We start from the raw sequence: 18,239 nt of genomic DNA, 5'->3' as shown, positions 1-18,239 counted from the left end.
AAGGATTCTCTTCTTATCCTATATATAATAATGCAATAAAATATACAGATAAGAGTTACTTAGGCTTGCTCACCTATAGTCCCTATAGGAACCCTATGCCACAATAGTGTTCACTTACATAGTTATATATTATTAAACTATTTGTTCATTTTAGCTAATCTTTGCGTGACGTATTTGCATTACAGTAATACAAGTCTGAAAGAATTATGACTTTATCAGTTTTGCACAGGTAGAAAATAACAGCTGAATCTTGTTTGAAAGGCAACTATACTTTTATTAATTTAAAAATTCTGCTGAATGTGGTAATGTTCAGTCTAGACAGAGACCCTAGGCTAGAATGTGTTTCTTGGATGCTGGGTTCAATTACCATAGCATCACATTTCATAAACAAACCATACTCTGTCCTAAAATGAATTAGATTTCCTATCTCCAGTACTTTGACTTGCAGTGTGTTCCAGAATTTGAATGATTGTGAAGTATTCTTAAAAATCTTTATTTTTATTTCCATTCCTGGATAAATATTATTTCACTTTTATATTCCATTAACTTATATAATTCACTTTTTAGCATCCACATTTCAGTTGCTTTTATTTTGCTAAATAGAACTGCTCATGCTTCATTAGCAAGACTTGCCATGTTGTGATTTGTCCTAACATTCCTCTCTCTACCTTTTCTGCTTTGAATTAGTTTTTCTGAACAGTTTATTTGTTTAGTGTTCTAGAAGTTTTCAACCCGGTGAATTCCACAGTGGATATTCCCTGTTGTCTCTTGGAAATCTCTCTTATGATAGACCCTAAGAACATATTTATCTCCATTTTTTTTTTTTCAGTCTCATCATTTTGATGGCTTAGGGTCATCTTCCAAGCAACTAATGTAACCAGATCTTTCTCTGTCACCTCCAGCTAATGAGCTCTCAGCTTACTGCAGACATTTCTGTTATTAGTATTTAAATGAATGACCTTGCACTATTACATTCCTTCCATTTATACTATTCTGTCATCACAGTCATATAATTCTTCCACTACAATATCCTGACCCTCTTTTGTATTGGAAATGCTTTCTATTTTTGCTACCCTGGTAAATTGTATCAGAAAATCTGTATCTTTTTGTTCCTGACTCACTAATAAAAACATAAAATAAACTGAGGCTCAGGACTGATTCTTGGAGCACTTCATTAATATCTTTTAACAAAATCTTTGTCATCTTTTTAGCCTGCCCCTAAATCAGAAAATAGTCCTGATCAATTCCTTCCTCTACAATCTGTAGATAATTCACTAATATTCATTCACAGAAAGGAAGCTACAATCAATAAATCCTGCATATGTAAGACTACATAGAAAGAATAATTCCAGTAACAAGCAGTTCTCTATTCATCCAAAAATCATGGGAGGGATGAAGGTACAAACACTTTTGAAGAGCCGATACCTTTCATGTCCTAGTTCCCTACAATATCTAAGGCCTACAATCACAAGCACTTTTCCCCATTGTCATTTAGAACATCCTGGCAAGTTAGAACAATTCATCATCCAGCCTACTTCCCTTGAGGAACCTAAGAGCAAGAAGGATGGACTTCCAGTTGGCAGATCATGTCCAGCTACCATTTCTCTCAGTCCTCCATGATCACGTAAATCTCATAAAGCACATGTATATGATCAGAAGTGTTAAAACGCTCCTAGAAAAGGAAGAGATCAGAACCTGACTTCCTCTACCAGAAGTCTTCATTCTGTCTAGGTCAAAAGAGCCCAGGGGAAATAGCAAGTGGAAAGCAAGCTGCAGGAATTGTCCTGCTAGCAGAAACTTCCTTAATTTACCCTTTTTTTCACGGTTAGTAACAGCAGGCATACAACACTTTGAGGGTGTCTACACTCCATAGGCTTTCTGCAGTAACAGAAATATGTCATACATCCAGACTACCTCATGTGTAGTACAGACAGTTCTGATGACTGTTGGCTCCAACACATAGGGTTAGATTGCTTGTACTGTACATACTGACTTGTCAAACTCAAAGAACAGGGAAGTAAAGCACATACTACCTTATTCTAAGAAGAAACTGTAGCTGCCTAACCTGAAAGATTGGGTACTATCTCAACAAGAGAATATTTCTTTTGGTGCTTGATAAAAAATAGTACTTGCTCATACTGCATCCAGATTAAAGTGTTCACATGTGAAATATTAGTACAATACTTTAATCTTGCCCACCCCTAAATATATCCCCTTTAAATCATGTTATCACTGGAACCTAATTGATAGCATCACTTCAAAGAACAGTTTTGTAAAACGAGGCTACTTCTCCTTATCCATAGAACATATGTTAGTACCCATCTATCTCAGTGTGATCCTTGCTTATTCATTTTAATTAAAAAATCAAAGGAGGGATTTTACAAAGATTTTATACTAATGTCATATGCATTCCAAATGTAGAAATCTAAATTTGGAACCATGTTCACAGTTCATTTTACATACGAAGTAAAATCAAATGTGTTCACTATTCATATTACTGGGATTCTTTCCTGCTTAGACATGATACACAAACTCAATTATTTTTCAGTCTTTGGAGTCCATAGATAAACTTCAAAATGTGCACCGAATTTGGTCAGATAGAGAATTGATCAATGAGTGTGTAATAACACGTTCATTGCAACTATTTTCTAAACAGTAGTATCTGGCATAGCAACTGTTTCCAATTTCCAACTAGGGTAAAACTGGGTTAATTCTTATATCTTTGATGTATGTTTTACTGAATTGTGACTTTTCTTCTAATTCAAAAGCATTGTAGACAGGATGAATGATTTTGTGGGTCAATAAAAGCCCTACACTCAGAAGACTGGAGTTCAACATCTGGCTTTGTTTTGCAATTGCTAGACTGCTTGAAGAAAGGTGAAAGACAGAAACTGTGATATTCTTTTTCTTGAAAATATGTGTTTATGCTTTAAGGTAGCAGAAAAGTTGCATATGCTGTTTTGAAACTGGAACAAGAACAGGTAAAGTTTATGTCCATTTTTAATTAAAATACAAAACAATTGATGTATTTGAAAATAGATGTCTTTAGTAATAATTAATATCCAAATTTTCCAGTCCCTCTTTTTATTATCTGAAAAGAACAGCAGAAAAGAAATGTATTCCTTTTCAGACTTGTTTTCCTTAGAACAAATTGTATCTCCTTCTATATTTATCTTTAACATGGTTCGTAATTGCATGCTCCTCAACCAGTAACTTAATGTTCAGATATATTATATTACATATTATACATTATGTATGAAAACTGGTTCATTTCTTATCTTCAAATAATGATCATCAAGCTGGTTCATTATTCATCAGAGAAAAATGAACTCTGTTCATTTTCCCAGTTATAGTACATTCTGCCCTGATCATATACATAGAATTACATTGTCTAGATAAATGTCTGGTCAAATATGACCAAGCAAAAGAATTTGCTGGAGAATCAACCTTTTGCTGTAAAGTTCTGTTCTTTCAGTTTTCATCTCTATTTAATTTGATTTATTTCATTTTATGTTTTATTTTTTCTTGGCTTTTCTGGTTACAAAGCTAACTTAAGAGACATGAGTCAAAAGTGAAGTGATGTCCTGGTATGTCATAAGCCAGCTGAGAGCTGGAAATAAAAAGCCACCAGGATACTGCCTCACTAATCTCTACAGTCTGAAACTCAGAAATGACAATTTAAATAAGACTGCTAGCTGTTTTACTAAGATTATTTTAATAGTAACACCAGATAATTCACTAATTCCTGGTTCCTTTCAACTTCTTCTATTTCTCTCATTATCCTCTATAAATGCATATACCAAATCATCCAAAGAGTTCCTCTGAAAACAGTGATTGGCATAAAAAAATCTGAAGAAAAATGAGGCTGAGGGGCAAGAGAAAATTCAATTTTTTTGCAGGATGTGAATTCCAGCTACTTTCCTTGAATACAGATGCTAGCATCACTATTATCACTACTTTTATCATATATTTATATTACATTCTCTGTATATCCTCTTACGTTTCACATATCATCTAAGCACATGAATACTGTCTAGTAAAGTATTCTGTGATCTACTGTGTTTAATGGATTATCTATCATGTCACACACAGGGTTTTGTTTTGGTTGGAATTCCTCTTTGCAGTGATTGTTTTCAAATATATTCAGAAGTGGTTAATTATAGTGTAAATATAAATGTATATAAAACTACTTTATATAAACTACAGTAAACAAATAGTTTATACCTCTGCTCTAAACTACTGTATAGAGTAAAGGTCACAGAAGACCTTGGTGGATGGAGAAGGTGGTGCTAAGAACAGTAAGTCTATCTTTCACAAGTGTATTTCTCAAAAACAGACTTCAGAAGATCTGTGTTTTCTGTACATTTGTTTTATCATGCAGTAAGAAACTTGCTTGTATGTATAGAACAAAGTGGCCACTATTGTTGCCTTTGAGACCACAAATCTTTTATGTAGTTTGTGTTAGTGCCATTCACAGATATTCATGAAGGTTAGCTCAAGAAACAACCACAGTTTATCTGTTACAGGCCCCAATTTGCTTAATGTAGCCTTAGAGAAATAGAGAACATCTGACATGCATTAAGGACTAAAGTTCTTGCATTGCTATGTAAAGACAAGAACACCTAGGATGCATAGGAGAGGCTGTACATCAAGGCTTTGGGATAAGATGGTCCTGACTGATGGTCCTGAAGTGCAGGGATTTTCTTCCAGATCCTGCTGCACAGAAGCTTAGAATGAGAGAGGAGTGCCCACACAACAAACAAATATATTTGTTTGAGGTGAAGGCTCAGGTGAAAACTTGTAGCAGCCTTCCAGTACATGAAGGGGGCCTACAGGAAACCTGGGAAGGAACTTACTATAAGGGCATGTAGTGACAGGACAAGGGGAAGTGGCTTTAAACTGAAAGAGGGTAGGTTTAGCCTAGATCCTAATATCTAAAGAAATATCAAATATTTAATATTTAAATATCTAAAAATATCTAAATATCTGAAGAAATTATTTACTGCGAGGGTGGTGAGATTCTGGAACAAGTTGCCCAGTGAGGTCATGGATGCCCCCTCACTGGCAGCATTCAAGGCCAGGCTGGATGGGGCTTTGAGCAACCTGGTCTACAGGCAGATGTTCCTGCCTGTAGCAGGGGTTGGAACTAGATGATCTTAAAGGTACCTTCCAACCCAAACCACTCTTTGATTTTATGATTACCTATCAACAAAAGCAGACTACAATATGATAACACATATTTGAAGTTCTATCCTTTTTCCACCAGTTCAGGATCTACTTCAAAATTCTGATTCTTAAAATTTTAAACACTACAATTTCTTGAGAGTATTGGAGTTACTTATAAGAAGAGATAAAACGCTGTTTTTACAGTTGTCATATGTGCCTTTTGTCTGTTCCCACAGACCAGGAATACAAATGAATACAGATATCTATAGAGCAAACATGAGTATTTGAGCGAACACTTTAGACTCCTCTCGTATTTAAGGAGAGACATATATACTTCTTCAGTGCAATTTATTTCATTTTAAATGTTTGATGTAAAATCAGTGAGACAAATCATAGGCTTCTGTTGCCTCTGGAAGATAAAAAGGTGAAGAGTTCATATGGGGAGAATAAATGTGAATAGTTTATAATTAGGTGTGATTAATTCAGCTTTATTTGTTGGGCAACATTTTGATAATGAGTTGACAATGATTAAATATGGATTACAAATTGTTGGGCTTTTGTTTATTTGTTTTAATTGTTTCTGTTTTTGTATTCCTGTGTTAAAATCTCACTTGCATATTTCCTTGGGCCAAAATAACTACCTTAAAGAAGGAACTAATAAGCTGATACTGACTGCATGCATTGCAGGTTGTCTGTAGGTTATTTCCAAAGACTTCCAGAGATAAGTAATTTATCTAAAAAATTATGATATCAAAACACATTCTTACCGCATTTTATGAGCATGTGAGGAGAAATACAAACCTCTTTTATCTATCCCATTCTTTTACCTCTGTTCAAAATGTTTTGAGCTCCAAGATAAAGACCACGTTTCAGTACCTCTGCAGGAGGTACAAACTATTGCATTTTTAAGAATATTTCCCTTTCTGCCTACCTGCCTTTTAGAAAGAGAAAAACTAAGAGGAAAAAAGAAAGCTTTTTTCAACTGTTTTTTTCAGAAAACAGTTCTGAGGAGCTCTCAGTTTGTGCATTTCATTGCTAGTTCTCTGCAGCTGAAAGACACAATTTCCGATCCAGTAACTTTTATAATATTGAAGAAAGGCAAAGAAAAAAATTGCTCACCAGTTTTATTTTTGAGGAGTCTATTATTTCCACAATTGCTACAGACTGTTCTTTCTCCTTCATTTTTCTTCTTTAAACTTGTAAATGATACTAGAACTGCTAGACAGAAGTTTATATGCAAAGGTGAACTTTGATTCTTCCTTGGACTTTAAGACTAAACTAGTGTAGAATGTGATTGACAAAGCATTTTCATTGATGTTATGCAGCCTTTTCAAATTACCCAACCTAAGCAAATGAGTTTGTTAATGTTTACTCTAGCTCCTTCTCTACAGTGTTGTAGCAGATTTTATAAACTTGTAAAGATTGGCAAGTGGCATCAGTACTCCCTAAATTAAAAAATAATCATATGTTTATGCAGCATAGGGCTATCTAGATCAACAACGCAAAATAGACCTTTACTGGAAAACTGATTTTATTTCATGATTTAGTATTCCCAACAATTACTGAATAAAATAGTTTTGAGAATACCTACTTGAATTTCTTTTTTCTGTATAATTCCTGGGAATAGGACAGACAACAGTTTTTGTAATCCATCCAAATGGTAGCCATAAGTATTTGAAAAATAATTAGTACAAATGCAAATTATTAATGCCATGATGAGAAACTGTGACCTCAAAGAGCTTGTAATAGAATTGAGATCTTGCAGACTGACTCTATTTTTATCAATAAATAGTGTCTCCATAAAATCAAATGCAGAATTAATAGATTTAATGAGAACTGTCTGTAGTCGACAGAATCATACATATTAGAGAAGGAAAACAACCAGCCTCTTCTGTCCTGATCTAACTTCTAACCCATTCTTGCACATCCCAAGATTTTTTCAAATGCCAAAGGAGCTGACCAAAGTCAAGCCACAAGTGAGCCACAGTACAAATGAGGATCTTTTATGTAAGCTGTTTTCCTGCAACTGTGAGAGAAGTGGAACAATCCCAACTGACCTGTCTCCAAAGCAGAGAGTAAGCAGACCAATCTCAGTGAGAGTGTACTACGAACATACAAAATGCAGTAATGCTAATGGAGTCATGAAATCTTTCAGGACCCTTCAAGAGGTGTTCTCTTGCAAGCCAACATATCCCCACAGCACTGTTGTTCCCACGTGCTGTTGGTCCCTGAAGCATGCCACTTCAGCCCTACTAACTAACAGCTAGCAAAAGCGTGCCTTTCAGGATGCCCAAGTCTTTTTCTTCCCCCCTCAGTCAGTGAATCCTTAGTTATGGGTGAGCAAATATGAAAGCAGAAAGTGAGTTAGTAAAGCAGTGTTGAAGCCACATGTTTACAATCACAGGCCTAGGAATGGAAGGAGAACCCTTTGAGGTTGGCTGATAAGGCTGAGCTTAACTTTATCACTGCTTTGCTCCGAACATCATACGCATCTTTTAATGATTTAACTGGAGGCCCCCTTTATCTTACAGGCAGCCACTTGAGTTCTGGGAGGGAGGGCAAAGGAAAGGTGGAAGCTGGGAAGAATCAGGTTATGGACAAACTATAACTATCCCTGTTATTGCTGGGCAAAACAGATAACTTCAGTGTACAGAGAAACAGATGCTTGTTTTGGTTTGTGTGTCTTTTTTTTTTTTTTTTTTTTGTACTCTATTTAGTACTGGACATGGTAAACAAATCAACAAAGAGGTGTTGTTTGTTTGTTTTTTTTCCTGGAGAAGCTTTTCTTTTTCTCCCAAGTAATCTGAAAGGACTTTTTCCATTTTGTTTAACCATTCCATACCTACTACTCCAGCAACAGTTAGCTCACCTGATTCAACAGATTATTAGTGGGCCATTGCTGGGGATTTTTTCAAGACCATTTTTATGGTAGTGCTCTCCCTCAAGCAGAATTCCTTCACTCACCACCATCCACCTAATGTATACAGAGCCTCTTTGTTTCCCTTCAAGAACACTTCTAAAAGGTCTTCTATTCTGGAGTATCAGAACAAAAGACAATTTATAATCCTTGGATATGCTCACAAAATTGAATCATTTTTAGCACTGTCCCACATAGTGCCATAGGAGAAGTCTGTGTTTTTCAGAGCTGTAGTATCTTCTCATCTTATTCTCACTATAAATCAGTAAATATCCTAATGCCTTTGATGTACGTTTTAGTGGACTCCATGTCAAGTAGTGATCATTATCCCAGTATCTACACAGTGGTTATCTAGGATACAGCAATTATTTCTGAAAGAAACCCCTGGGAAAATGCCAAACTTTTTCACAGAGATGACTGTTGTGTTTGCTAAATTACTGGTTTTCTGGTGAGTCCTAGGGCTGTATACACATATTAGCAAAACAAAACAGCATTTAGTAAAAATAAAAGGTTTCCCTGGGTCACACAGTGTCAAATCCAATACTGAAAAGCACAGATATGCTCTTTTTTAACTCTGTTCTTTTCTGGCTCTGTTCACTGTGACTAATGCTCTCCATATCTCCCTTGATCCAGCATGTTTCCTACACTTTCCTTCAGGTATTAAAAAGGATGTGAACCACAGCTTTTTGTTACCTACTCTAAACTTTCAATGATGATGTCATATTTGTTTTACATTAACAAACCTGTACATCTACATTTCATATGTTCTGAGCATATGTAATTTAATAAACATTAAATTCACAGTAGAATGTTGAAGATACTTGGGATTTTGAATGAGAATGAAATTTTGATGGAAATGAAAAATGTTTACTTTTCAAAAATCTGTTAACATATCAGCCATAAACAATATTATTCACCTTCAAAAATTCACTCATATATTCATTTCAAATGGAAACTTTGCAGTGTTGTATACGAGGTCAGGAAGATATCTATCATTCTAAATGTATTATTTAGAACAGAAATGAATTTCTTACAATATGGCTATGTATATTACTGACTGTTAGCAAACTTCCGTAAGAGTGAATTGTTGAAACTAGGAAAAGTATTATAATTTGGTTGTGTTATTTCAATTGCAAGTTTTCTTTATTAAATGTTAGACCTTTTCAGCAGAGAAATCTATTTTTTTCTTAACACTTAAACCTGATTAAAAGTAGAGATTCTAATTGTTTTACAGCTTTATTACTCTTCAAGTACATTTTTCAACGTGAACAAAATATCTTCCTTAAGTAATAGATCATATAATTTCAGCTGTATTTTCTAGACAGCTGTATAACTGGGTTTACAAATACTTTCAAAAGAATGATCTCTTGAACATGGGGTGGATCTAATCTTATCTTGTAACTCAACTTCTAAGTCATTTTAAAAGATAAGTTTATAGTATTTGGGTAGTGTTAAGAGAAAGAGAAGCACAGGCTATTCCCTATTTTGAACAATTCTTAAGTTCTTGATCAAAACCAAGAAGTTTTGTGAATTTTAGGCCAAGCACAATAAAAGACAGAGTAGCTTGTCTTTAGAAGCTATAATTTTAATAAGAGATGGAGGGATGTTCTTGTTTTCATTTCTCTGATTCTACTAATACATGACTATGATTCATTAATTCAGGGTCAGACATTGAGTCTGAGCAATTATTCACATGAGTGGTCTCATTGAATTCAATGTCCTCGTTTAATGTGTCATTAAAATGGTACATGGATGCATCTAACTAATGCAAACATCAATTCATAGCAACACACAATGGATAACACTGTGAAGTCCTTAATCCCAACCACTGTCCACTGTCTACTGAGAAAAATCAGAAATTTGGCTGTGTCAAGCTTAAAGATTTCTGGGGCAAAGAAAAAAAAAAAAAAGAAATTGAAAGAAAAGTGAAGAAAAAGAAAGAAGAAAAGATCTACCATATTCAGAAAACCAGGACACTCTGATTTTATCACTGTTTTAGAGAGACACTTTTGCACCAATTGTAGTAATCCAAGGAATGTAAAATTTAACATGTGACACTTCAGCATTGTGCTAGAGAAGGGAACACTGCCAAAAGAGAAGATGGAAGAGGCAAAGGCAGAGATGTTGCTTGACTCTTCCCACTCTGGCACAGTTTCCATGCACTGTTGAAGGCAGGCTAAATTTTGCCACACTACTGAACAGAGATATTTGGAAATATGCATTGTTCTCCAGTTTACCTAGCAACCTGTTGATTTCCTTTGTACAAACAGAAGTCAGTACATCATTACCTGACACACAGGTATTGTAGGAGTATAAAATCTTTGAAAGTAAAATGTACATTAGGCCTAAAAGCCCTTACATCTCACCTTGCTCTTCAGGAAGAGAGTATTCAATATATTTCACTGGTGTATGTCCTTCATGGCTGAAGGCAAAGACTAATGAACCTGGAATTTGGGTAGATTTATATCATCCAGTTTTAAAAGGTGTTGAGGGAGTGCAAGTCCAATTCAAAACCCAGAATTCATGCTTCCCATCACCAGTCCATAATACAACTCCTGAAAGGATCCTCCCATGTTTCACAGTAATTTCAACCAAAATAATAATTCAGTCCCCAAGGAGACTTTCTTTTCTATGTTCTGTACTGAGATGTGTAAAAATTATACTGTATTACTTTTGTAACTGCTATGCAAATGCCGGGTATTTATGGAATTATTAATTGCCACTAAAACTGGATATTGTAGTGGGCAACATGGAGATTCAGAGATCTTATCTTCTAATATACTTTTTGGTAGACAATGATGTTTGGTAACCAGAAAAAGAAATTGATAGACACTGTTTTCCCAAATGATAATGAGCATTTGTGTCTAGAAACGGTCTATTTTTCTCTTTAAATCTGTATCATGTATGAAAATTTGAGTAAATTTGTCAATCCTTTGACACTCTTTTATAAAAAAAAAAAAAAGAGGGCACAGAACAATAATAATTTTTTATTCTTGCTACTGTAAAGCATTTCATCATTGTTGTTAATATTACTCAGCAAAAGTACAACTTCTCTTTATGAAAACCAACTAATAGGGGCAACACTTGCTTCAGTACATGCCACTGAAGTAAATACATTACTCTAGGTACCACTACATGGCCAAGCTTTTATTTATTTATTTATTTTTAAGACAAGGTAGAAGAGCCTTTAAGCAAAGCTTTCTAAGGCCTTTGAGAGTACAGAGAATCTGCGTATTCATAGTGTAGCATGTGAACTACAGCTGTACACCAGAGCTGATGCTGGGCTAGAACCACAAGTTCTCAACATATTCCAGTAGCTAACCAGAACTCTTAGAACACCTCTGCCTCCACCACACTGAAATCTTTTCCTATAATATTTCTTGACAAAAAGACAGGTAGCTAAGGAGAAAGGAGAATAATCTACTGATAACACTGCTTTGTCCACTGAGGTGTAATGTGCAATTGAATAGCTCAGTGAATTTCTGTATTATAAATATGAAGACTAAATTCCACAAAATACTTACAGTTCGTTGCATCAGAAGAGGCGTTTCAGAGCAACCTATCCCTTCATCATTAAAGCTTGATTCCATATTGATTATGTCTTCAATAACCTCTTCCATCTAGTAAAATAATATTTTAAGGCCAATAATTATTATTATTGCAGAAAATATTATTCTGAAAATATATGGATATAATTGTATTTGTTACTTCAATTAAGAATTCCAGAAGTTTATATCTTAAAATTCAAATAATTCAAGTGCTCTACAAATTATTCACTTATTAAAATTCTCTTAGAGTTTTGTGGTTTAGCATAACTTCTTTCCTCACAGCCACCAACTCTCTCTTCTTTCCTAACCCCTTATTGCAACACCAAAATCAGACAACAAAAGCACGTTGCTAAGCTGTCACCGTCATCAAATGTGTCATATTCAGTGTATTGTTCCACTGGTGCAGGAAGACTGAAAGGAACCTGTGCTTCTGCAAGAGTATGAGTCACTCAAGATTTGGTACTACACACTGTTCCCAAGATTCAGAAGGCAGAGGCTTGTGTTGTGCTTGGCAGTACACTGGATATTTCTCTAACCAGCCTTCTAGACCCACTTTTGTTCTAGCCTGAATCAAAATCTGCTGAAGCAGATGGAATATATAATTATTTGAGGTGAAACAGTAAATATTGTGCAAATCTACAGACACATATATTTGGATGAGGCACAGTGTGAGTTTTCAATTATAATTTTGGTCTGATTTCTTTCAAAAAATAACTTGGAAAACATTCCTGTAAGGAATCTGTCACTCTTAACTCTGCTGTCTGCCAGAGCAATCTTTCTAGCAGCCCTCATGAGCTGTCTGAAGAGCTATAGTTGAAGGAAATGGAGCAGGCTCCATGCAACAACCAGAAATATCACTACATAGCACAGACCAGGATCACTCACAGGCCCAGAGCCATTCAATAGTCTTTCTAAGTCAGATGACACAGCATGGCTTTGAGGGTTGCTCTGAAAATAATACCTCCTATTTTACATACTTGACCCACAGAATCAGAGGCAGATGTTTGTAGTATGGCAGTAAAGGTTGAACGCTTCATTTTCTTGCTGTGTGACTGGAATGATCCCCACAAGGATTTTGGTTTATTCCAACTATCACCTTCTCAAATACCAACAGGAACAGCTCAGGAGGGAATAAGAGGTTCTTTGCAAGCAGTTGTTTTTGCTCTGGAGGATAAAGAGTTGTAATAGTGCAGGAAACAGTTGTACCTGCTCAGATATACAAGGTACTTAAGAACAGTTCCAGGACACTCTAATTGCCAGTACAAAGGTGGCCACAGAGTACCATGAAGGACATCTAAAACAATCTTTGCAGAGTAATGTTTCAAATAATCCATAATTCTGACATTAATTGTCAGTTGTCTACATAGGAAGAACAGAGGAGGCACAAATGAACCCTCCAACAAGTACTGGTTTTATCTTTCTGTTCTCTCATACTTAGTATGTATGGCATCCAAGTTTGCTCGGATTGGTCACGGGGTATTTGTAAGACTCTTCTATTAATGCCCAAGCTACGATATGGCACCTCCACTTCTTATTTCTGCAGGAATTCTCCTTTTACCTAATATGCACTATCTCTTGAAATCTACTGAAGTATTAAAAGCCATAATGATCTACATCTCACACTGTCTGAGAATCTGACATTGTATAATAGCTGTACCTCTGTTAAAATCGATGGTGGCACTAAAGTTAGCAGATCTTTACCAATTTACCCAAGATAACCCACATATAAATATATCAGCTAACCGAAAAATGAATGAGTGATTCTTTCAGTTACATCTTTAATAAGTATTTAACTTTGTTATGCAGCTACGATAGTAATATTAGACAGAAATAACTCTTATCTGGGAAAAAAAGGTTTGCATTGCTAGGTATGGATTTAAAAACCTACAGCAATATATGCCTCGTAGATAAAAAGATACAACTGTGCATTTAAATTGGCCATAGTTTAGAACCCTGATCTTGCAAAAAGCTATTTGCATGGCATTCAAGGGAATTTTTCATGTAATCAGAAAGGACTTGGGGCACATGCTCTGCAACTGAAGGCTCTATGAAAGTGAAGACAATCACCTCTTGCCCACAGTGAATACAAGGTGAATCTTGTCACATTTTCTTAGAAATAAGCAATGCCAATTCCCCATCCTTTTTTGCTAGCTTTGCCCTACCGCATTTTCATGTTCTCCTCCAAGGGCCAGCAGCTTGGTCACGGGACTCTCTGGTGTGCCAATATCACTGACTGGAGGCATGTGTCCGTTCCTAAAAATAGAGGTCACTCCTGTGGGCTGGACTGTGTGGGAGTGGGACAGGGAGAGAGTCTGGCTGGACAGCTTGGTGTCAAGGGTCAAGTACTGCTTCACCTGGTGCCGCTGGCTTTGCTGGATATGGTATCTAGACTGATTTTCCAAGTGTGTTTGTACCTGGGAAGAAATAGAAAGAATTGCTAAAGTTTCAAGCATTTGCCGATGTGATGACAGAAAACTTCAAGACAACTGAATCAGTTTTTATATCACTGGGTAGAATCATTATAAATCTCAAATCTTTTTTTAAATGTTACACACTTACAAATTTCTTTCTTATGTGCTAAATTGCCTGTATATATGGGAATAAACCCTATGAATAATTATCAAGTAATAGAATAGAAAATAATAGTTCAGCTGGGAGGGACACGCTAAGATCATCAAGTCCAACTGCCTGATCATAAAAAGCCCTGAGAAGAGACAAGAAGTGTACTACACATTTTTCTTTTCCCATCCAAAACTGATCTTTGTTGGAATCCCTGATCATTGCAATCAAATCTACAAGCACACACAGATACTCTAAAGTTACTATCACAATGTAACTACACTTTTGTACTTAAACAGCAAATAAATATATAAAGAACAACATAATGCAAACAACTTCAAGATCAACAGAATTCATTTATCCCTAAACCCACATTAGGCTCACCTTGTTATAAGTACAGTCAGTTAAATGAGGCATTGTTACCCTTTCACAAAAATAAAACAAAAATAAAGAAATGCACAGTACAAGATATAGCCCTAGATGATCATTCACTATCTTCAAACAACACAGTTTTCGTGAAGTGCCTCTTGAGGACAGATCACTTTTTGAGTTGGTATGACTTTATAAACCAAACGGTCATGCCAAAATGGCTAATTGAGTCAGACTTTGGGCTGTCCTTTGGTTACAAAGATTGACAGTTACTACTTCAAACAGTTCTCATCTCAGATCAATGTCACATTCCTGCAATTTAACTACTGGAGGAGCACTGCATACACAAACTCCAGTCATTTCAGCTCGGTGACTTTCTCCTTTAGCTATGGCATGACTGGTCACAGATTTCTTGTAATAAATTTTTCTTAAATGGCCTCTGTGTAAGCATGGTTAATATTTGTTAAATAATAGTACAACTTGCTCTGCAGCCCTTATTTTGTTTTCAAAAAATTCTGTCATTTAAACAAACTTCTTTTTAATCTCCTAACATACACAGACAGAGATAAATAGTCCACAGAAGGGGTTTACATTTAAATTAACTATTTTTTTTTTTACATCACAGTAGTTGCTTTATTTTTTAATTGTGTTACAGTGGCGTGTCTAAAATTATTTTAACTATGTTTCTTTATATTTTCTAGTCATATAAAAAGATTAAGCCACACAGTAATGAATATAATATTAATTATTTTTATGCAAGTCTTAAAGTCACAATATTCCAGTAAAACTGTAATATAAAATATTAAACACATTGTTTAGATTGTCCCCTGTTTCATGTTAGGAAGCTATGCACCCCTTGTAAGAAAGAACTAAATGTGCATTTGAGATTTACTCAGATTATAATATTATTTGTCTTGATCATTGTCTCACTTAGTGTCTACAACACTAACTCTAGGAAGCGTATAATGCAGAGTTAATTTGAGCTCTATCATTTTTTAGCAAGGATGATAGCTTCTTCAGCTTCAATAAGGTTTGTGCTCACACTGAAAGTTAGACAATCAGGCTGCTTGCTAAATTAGAATACTAAAAGGAAATCATGTCAGTTTAACAAAAGTATTAGTTTGAGGCACTGAAAGATAGAATATATGTCCCATTGTATAGAAGGAATTTGCTGTAAACCTGTTTTCTGTTGCTGTATCATAAGAACCCACAGATACTTCTTGTTTGCACTGAATTCTGAAGTCACAGAACACACCTATAATCTAGACCTTCCCTGCCCAAACCAATGAAGATCTCTTTCCAGCAATGAAGAACACTCCAATCTTAACAGCTTTGAAAGCACAGTTTCTTTGGATAGTACAAATGGGACAGAATCAAAGCACAGACTACAAATATAATTACTGCATTTTACCCTATCTGCTTTTTTCTCTTGAATGAGGAATGAATTGTTTTCTTAAAATTTCTACAGGCCTACCTGAAGCAAGAAATCCAGAATATTGTATAACTTCAAATTAAATAGGAGACATAAGAAATTTGCAATATCTTAAGTCTATGTTACTTTGTTTAAAAGTTTGGGATTTTATTTTGTTTAAGTTTTGCTTACAGACAGAAATTTAAACAGAAATTGATTTGCTGAAAAGTGGGTTGCTTTTTACTTTCTCTGGACTCCAGATTGCTGGTGGCAGACTGAAAGTCTGTGCAGTCAGGTTGCCTGGTGAACCACTACTCTGAGAAAGAAATCAAGTAAAAAATCACTATTATTAAGAGCATTAATCTGATCCGACATTCTTTCAGTGCTTAGATCCTGTCAGTAGTGTCTTCAATTTTCACAAACAAGAAAAAAATTAAACTCCACTGATAGGACCTCTTGGTATGGTTTTGCAAACCTCTTTATGCCCTTTACGATGCAAAATGCAGACATTTTAACACAGCTCCATTGGGGTTAAAAGGGGATCTATGCCTAGATTTTCAAAAAGAACTTCAAGTTGCAATCCCTAATCATAATTTTATTTCTAAATAACTTTGCGAAGTCAATGTCAATAATAATAAGTCAAGACCTTTTGAAAGTCAAATCACTGTATAAAGGCAAAGCAGAACTGAACTCCTATTTTTACAGTCATATTTCTAATGTATAATAAATGGGGAGAAAAAGTCATGTTATGCTAAAGGAATGTCAAGAATGCAAAGTCAAGCTCTCTGGAAATTAGAAATGACAGCTCCTGCCCATACAACATGTGTGAAATGGGAGAGGAAACTCAAAACTTAATAATTCTATGAAACCTCTCAATTATCAAGTATGATCAGGCTATTGTGTGCTGGAGAATTTTTATTATCTTATTCAGTAATATTAAGCTCAGTCTAGGTTTTCTGAATGCTTTAAATGAAATAAACATTTAAAAATAACTTTTACCATAATTACAAGCAATAAACTTTCTATTGATTTAGAGCTTTCTTTTAATCATTTTAAAGGAGTAGTTAAGAATTGGCATAGGTTGGCTGGAGTGGCTGTAAGATCTCCATCCTTGGGGATCCTTGGCTGGACAAGGCCCTGATCTTTTGAGGAAGACAATAAATCTAGAAATAGGGAACTTTGAATTGGTAGCATTTAAATATTCAGGTTAGAGGATCAGTAAAATAAATGCGAAAAACAAGATAGCTGAAATATCACTCCCACATGTAAGTAGTCCTACAAGACAAAGAGCCTATGTATACATGCTTTAAGCTGTTTTGAGGCATTGAACATATCTTAAATCTACCAAATAAGGTCTCTGTTTATCTGACAAATGGGAGAAAAAAAAAAGATATCAGGGTAAAAGCATCCCCCTATTTTGCCCAATAATCCCAGTACAGTATCCTCCAGCAGTGTTGGAAATTCCAGCAGAAATTTTTTTAATTCCTTATCATTTAAGGAGTTTCTTATAGTCAGTGGTAACATTTTGTCAGAGAAGGTGCTTTTTTCTGTTGTTTTTTTCTTTCCTTATATAATAATCATATTAATAATTTATTTAAAGCAAAACACCTTAAAGGAAGACCTCAAGATGTTTTTCAGGGCAGAGAATCAAGACCACCAATGTCTCTGTGGAACCTGGGTTCTCGTTCCTGAAACAAAATAAGCAGTTCTCAGTAGACCATTTGCTACTAATCATCTCTATGTCTTCCCAATTTTTGTGAAATAGATCACCTTGCTCCTTGATATGCCTGATTCTGGGGAAACCTAAGCAGAAATAAGGACTCACTGGCCAGCTGAGGAACCAGGCAGATTCTGACTGCAGGGAGAGAAGAGCCTCAGACACAGCCCAGGACAGAGCTGTTTTGCTGACACATCTGCTTAGTTGTCAGCAAAGTTAGTGGTCTGAACCTTCCTGCCAAGGGCTCCTGAAGTTATATTGCCTATTGTGTGCACATAGGCGACAAATCTATACAGATAAGTGATGGTTTCCAACCGTGTGATTCTATGACTCTGATTCTGACAAGCCAATTCTGAGAACAGGAACATAACTGCCTTTCAGAATTACTGAAAGAGTCAAACTTCTTCATTTGCACTTTCTAATCTGAGTACGTCCTCGTGTTGTAAAACTGTGGTAGTGTTATGTAATATCTTTTCCCACACTCACATTGCTCTTTCTTTTGTTTCTAAAAATTCCACAGTATCATAACTAGGTCTTCAGTATATTTACACC

General features: G+C 35.4%; 1 protein-coding gene across 1 annotated transcript in view; it reads right to left on the bottom strand.

The window, feature by feature from the left end:
- The window catches only part of TFEC (transcription factor EC), a 62,052-nt gene that overhangs the window by 18,933 nt on the left and 24,880 nt on the right, over positions 1–18,239 (bottom strand). The window contains 3 exon segments of the mRNA NM_001006229.2: positions 11,608–11,703; positions 13,794–14,038; positions 14,040–14,045. Of these exon segments, the coding sequence (NP_001006229.2) occupies positions 11,608–11,703; positions 13,794–14,038; positions 14,040–14,045 (347 nt within the window).

The sequence above is a fragment of the Gallus gallus genome, chromosome 1 (assembly GCF_016699485.2).
Source record: "Gallus gallus isolate bGalGal1 chromosome 1, bGalGal1.mat.broiler.GRCg7b, whole genome shotgun sequence".
NCBI lineage: Eukaryota > Metazoa > Chordata > Aves > Galliformes > Phasianidae > Gallus > Gallus gallus.
Note: the sequence above shows the minus strand (reverse complement) of the source record. Positions and strands in the feature narration are given on the sequence as shown.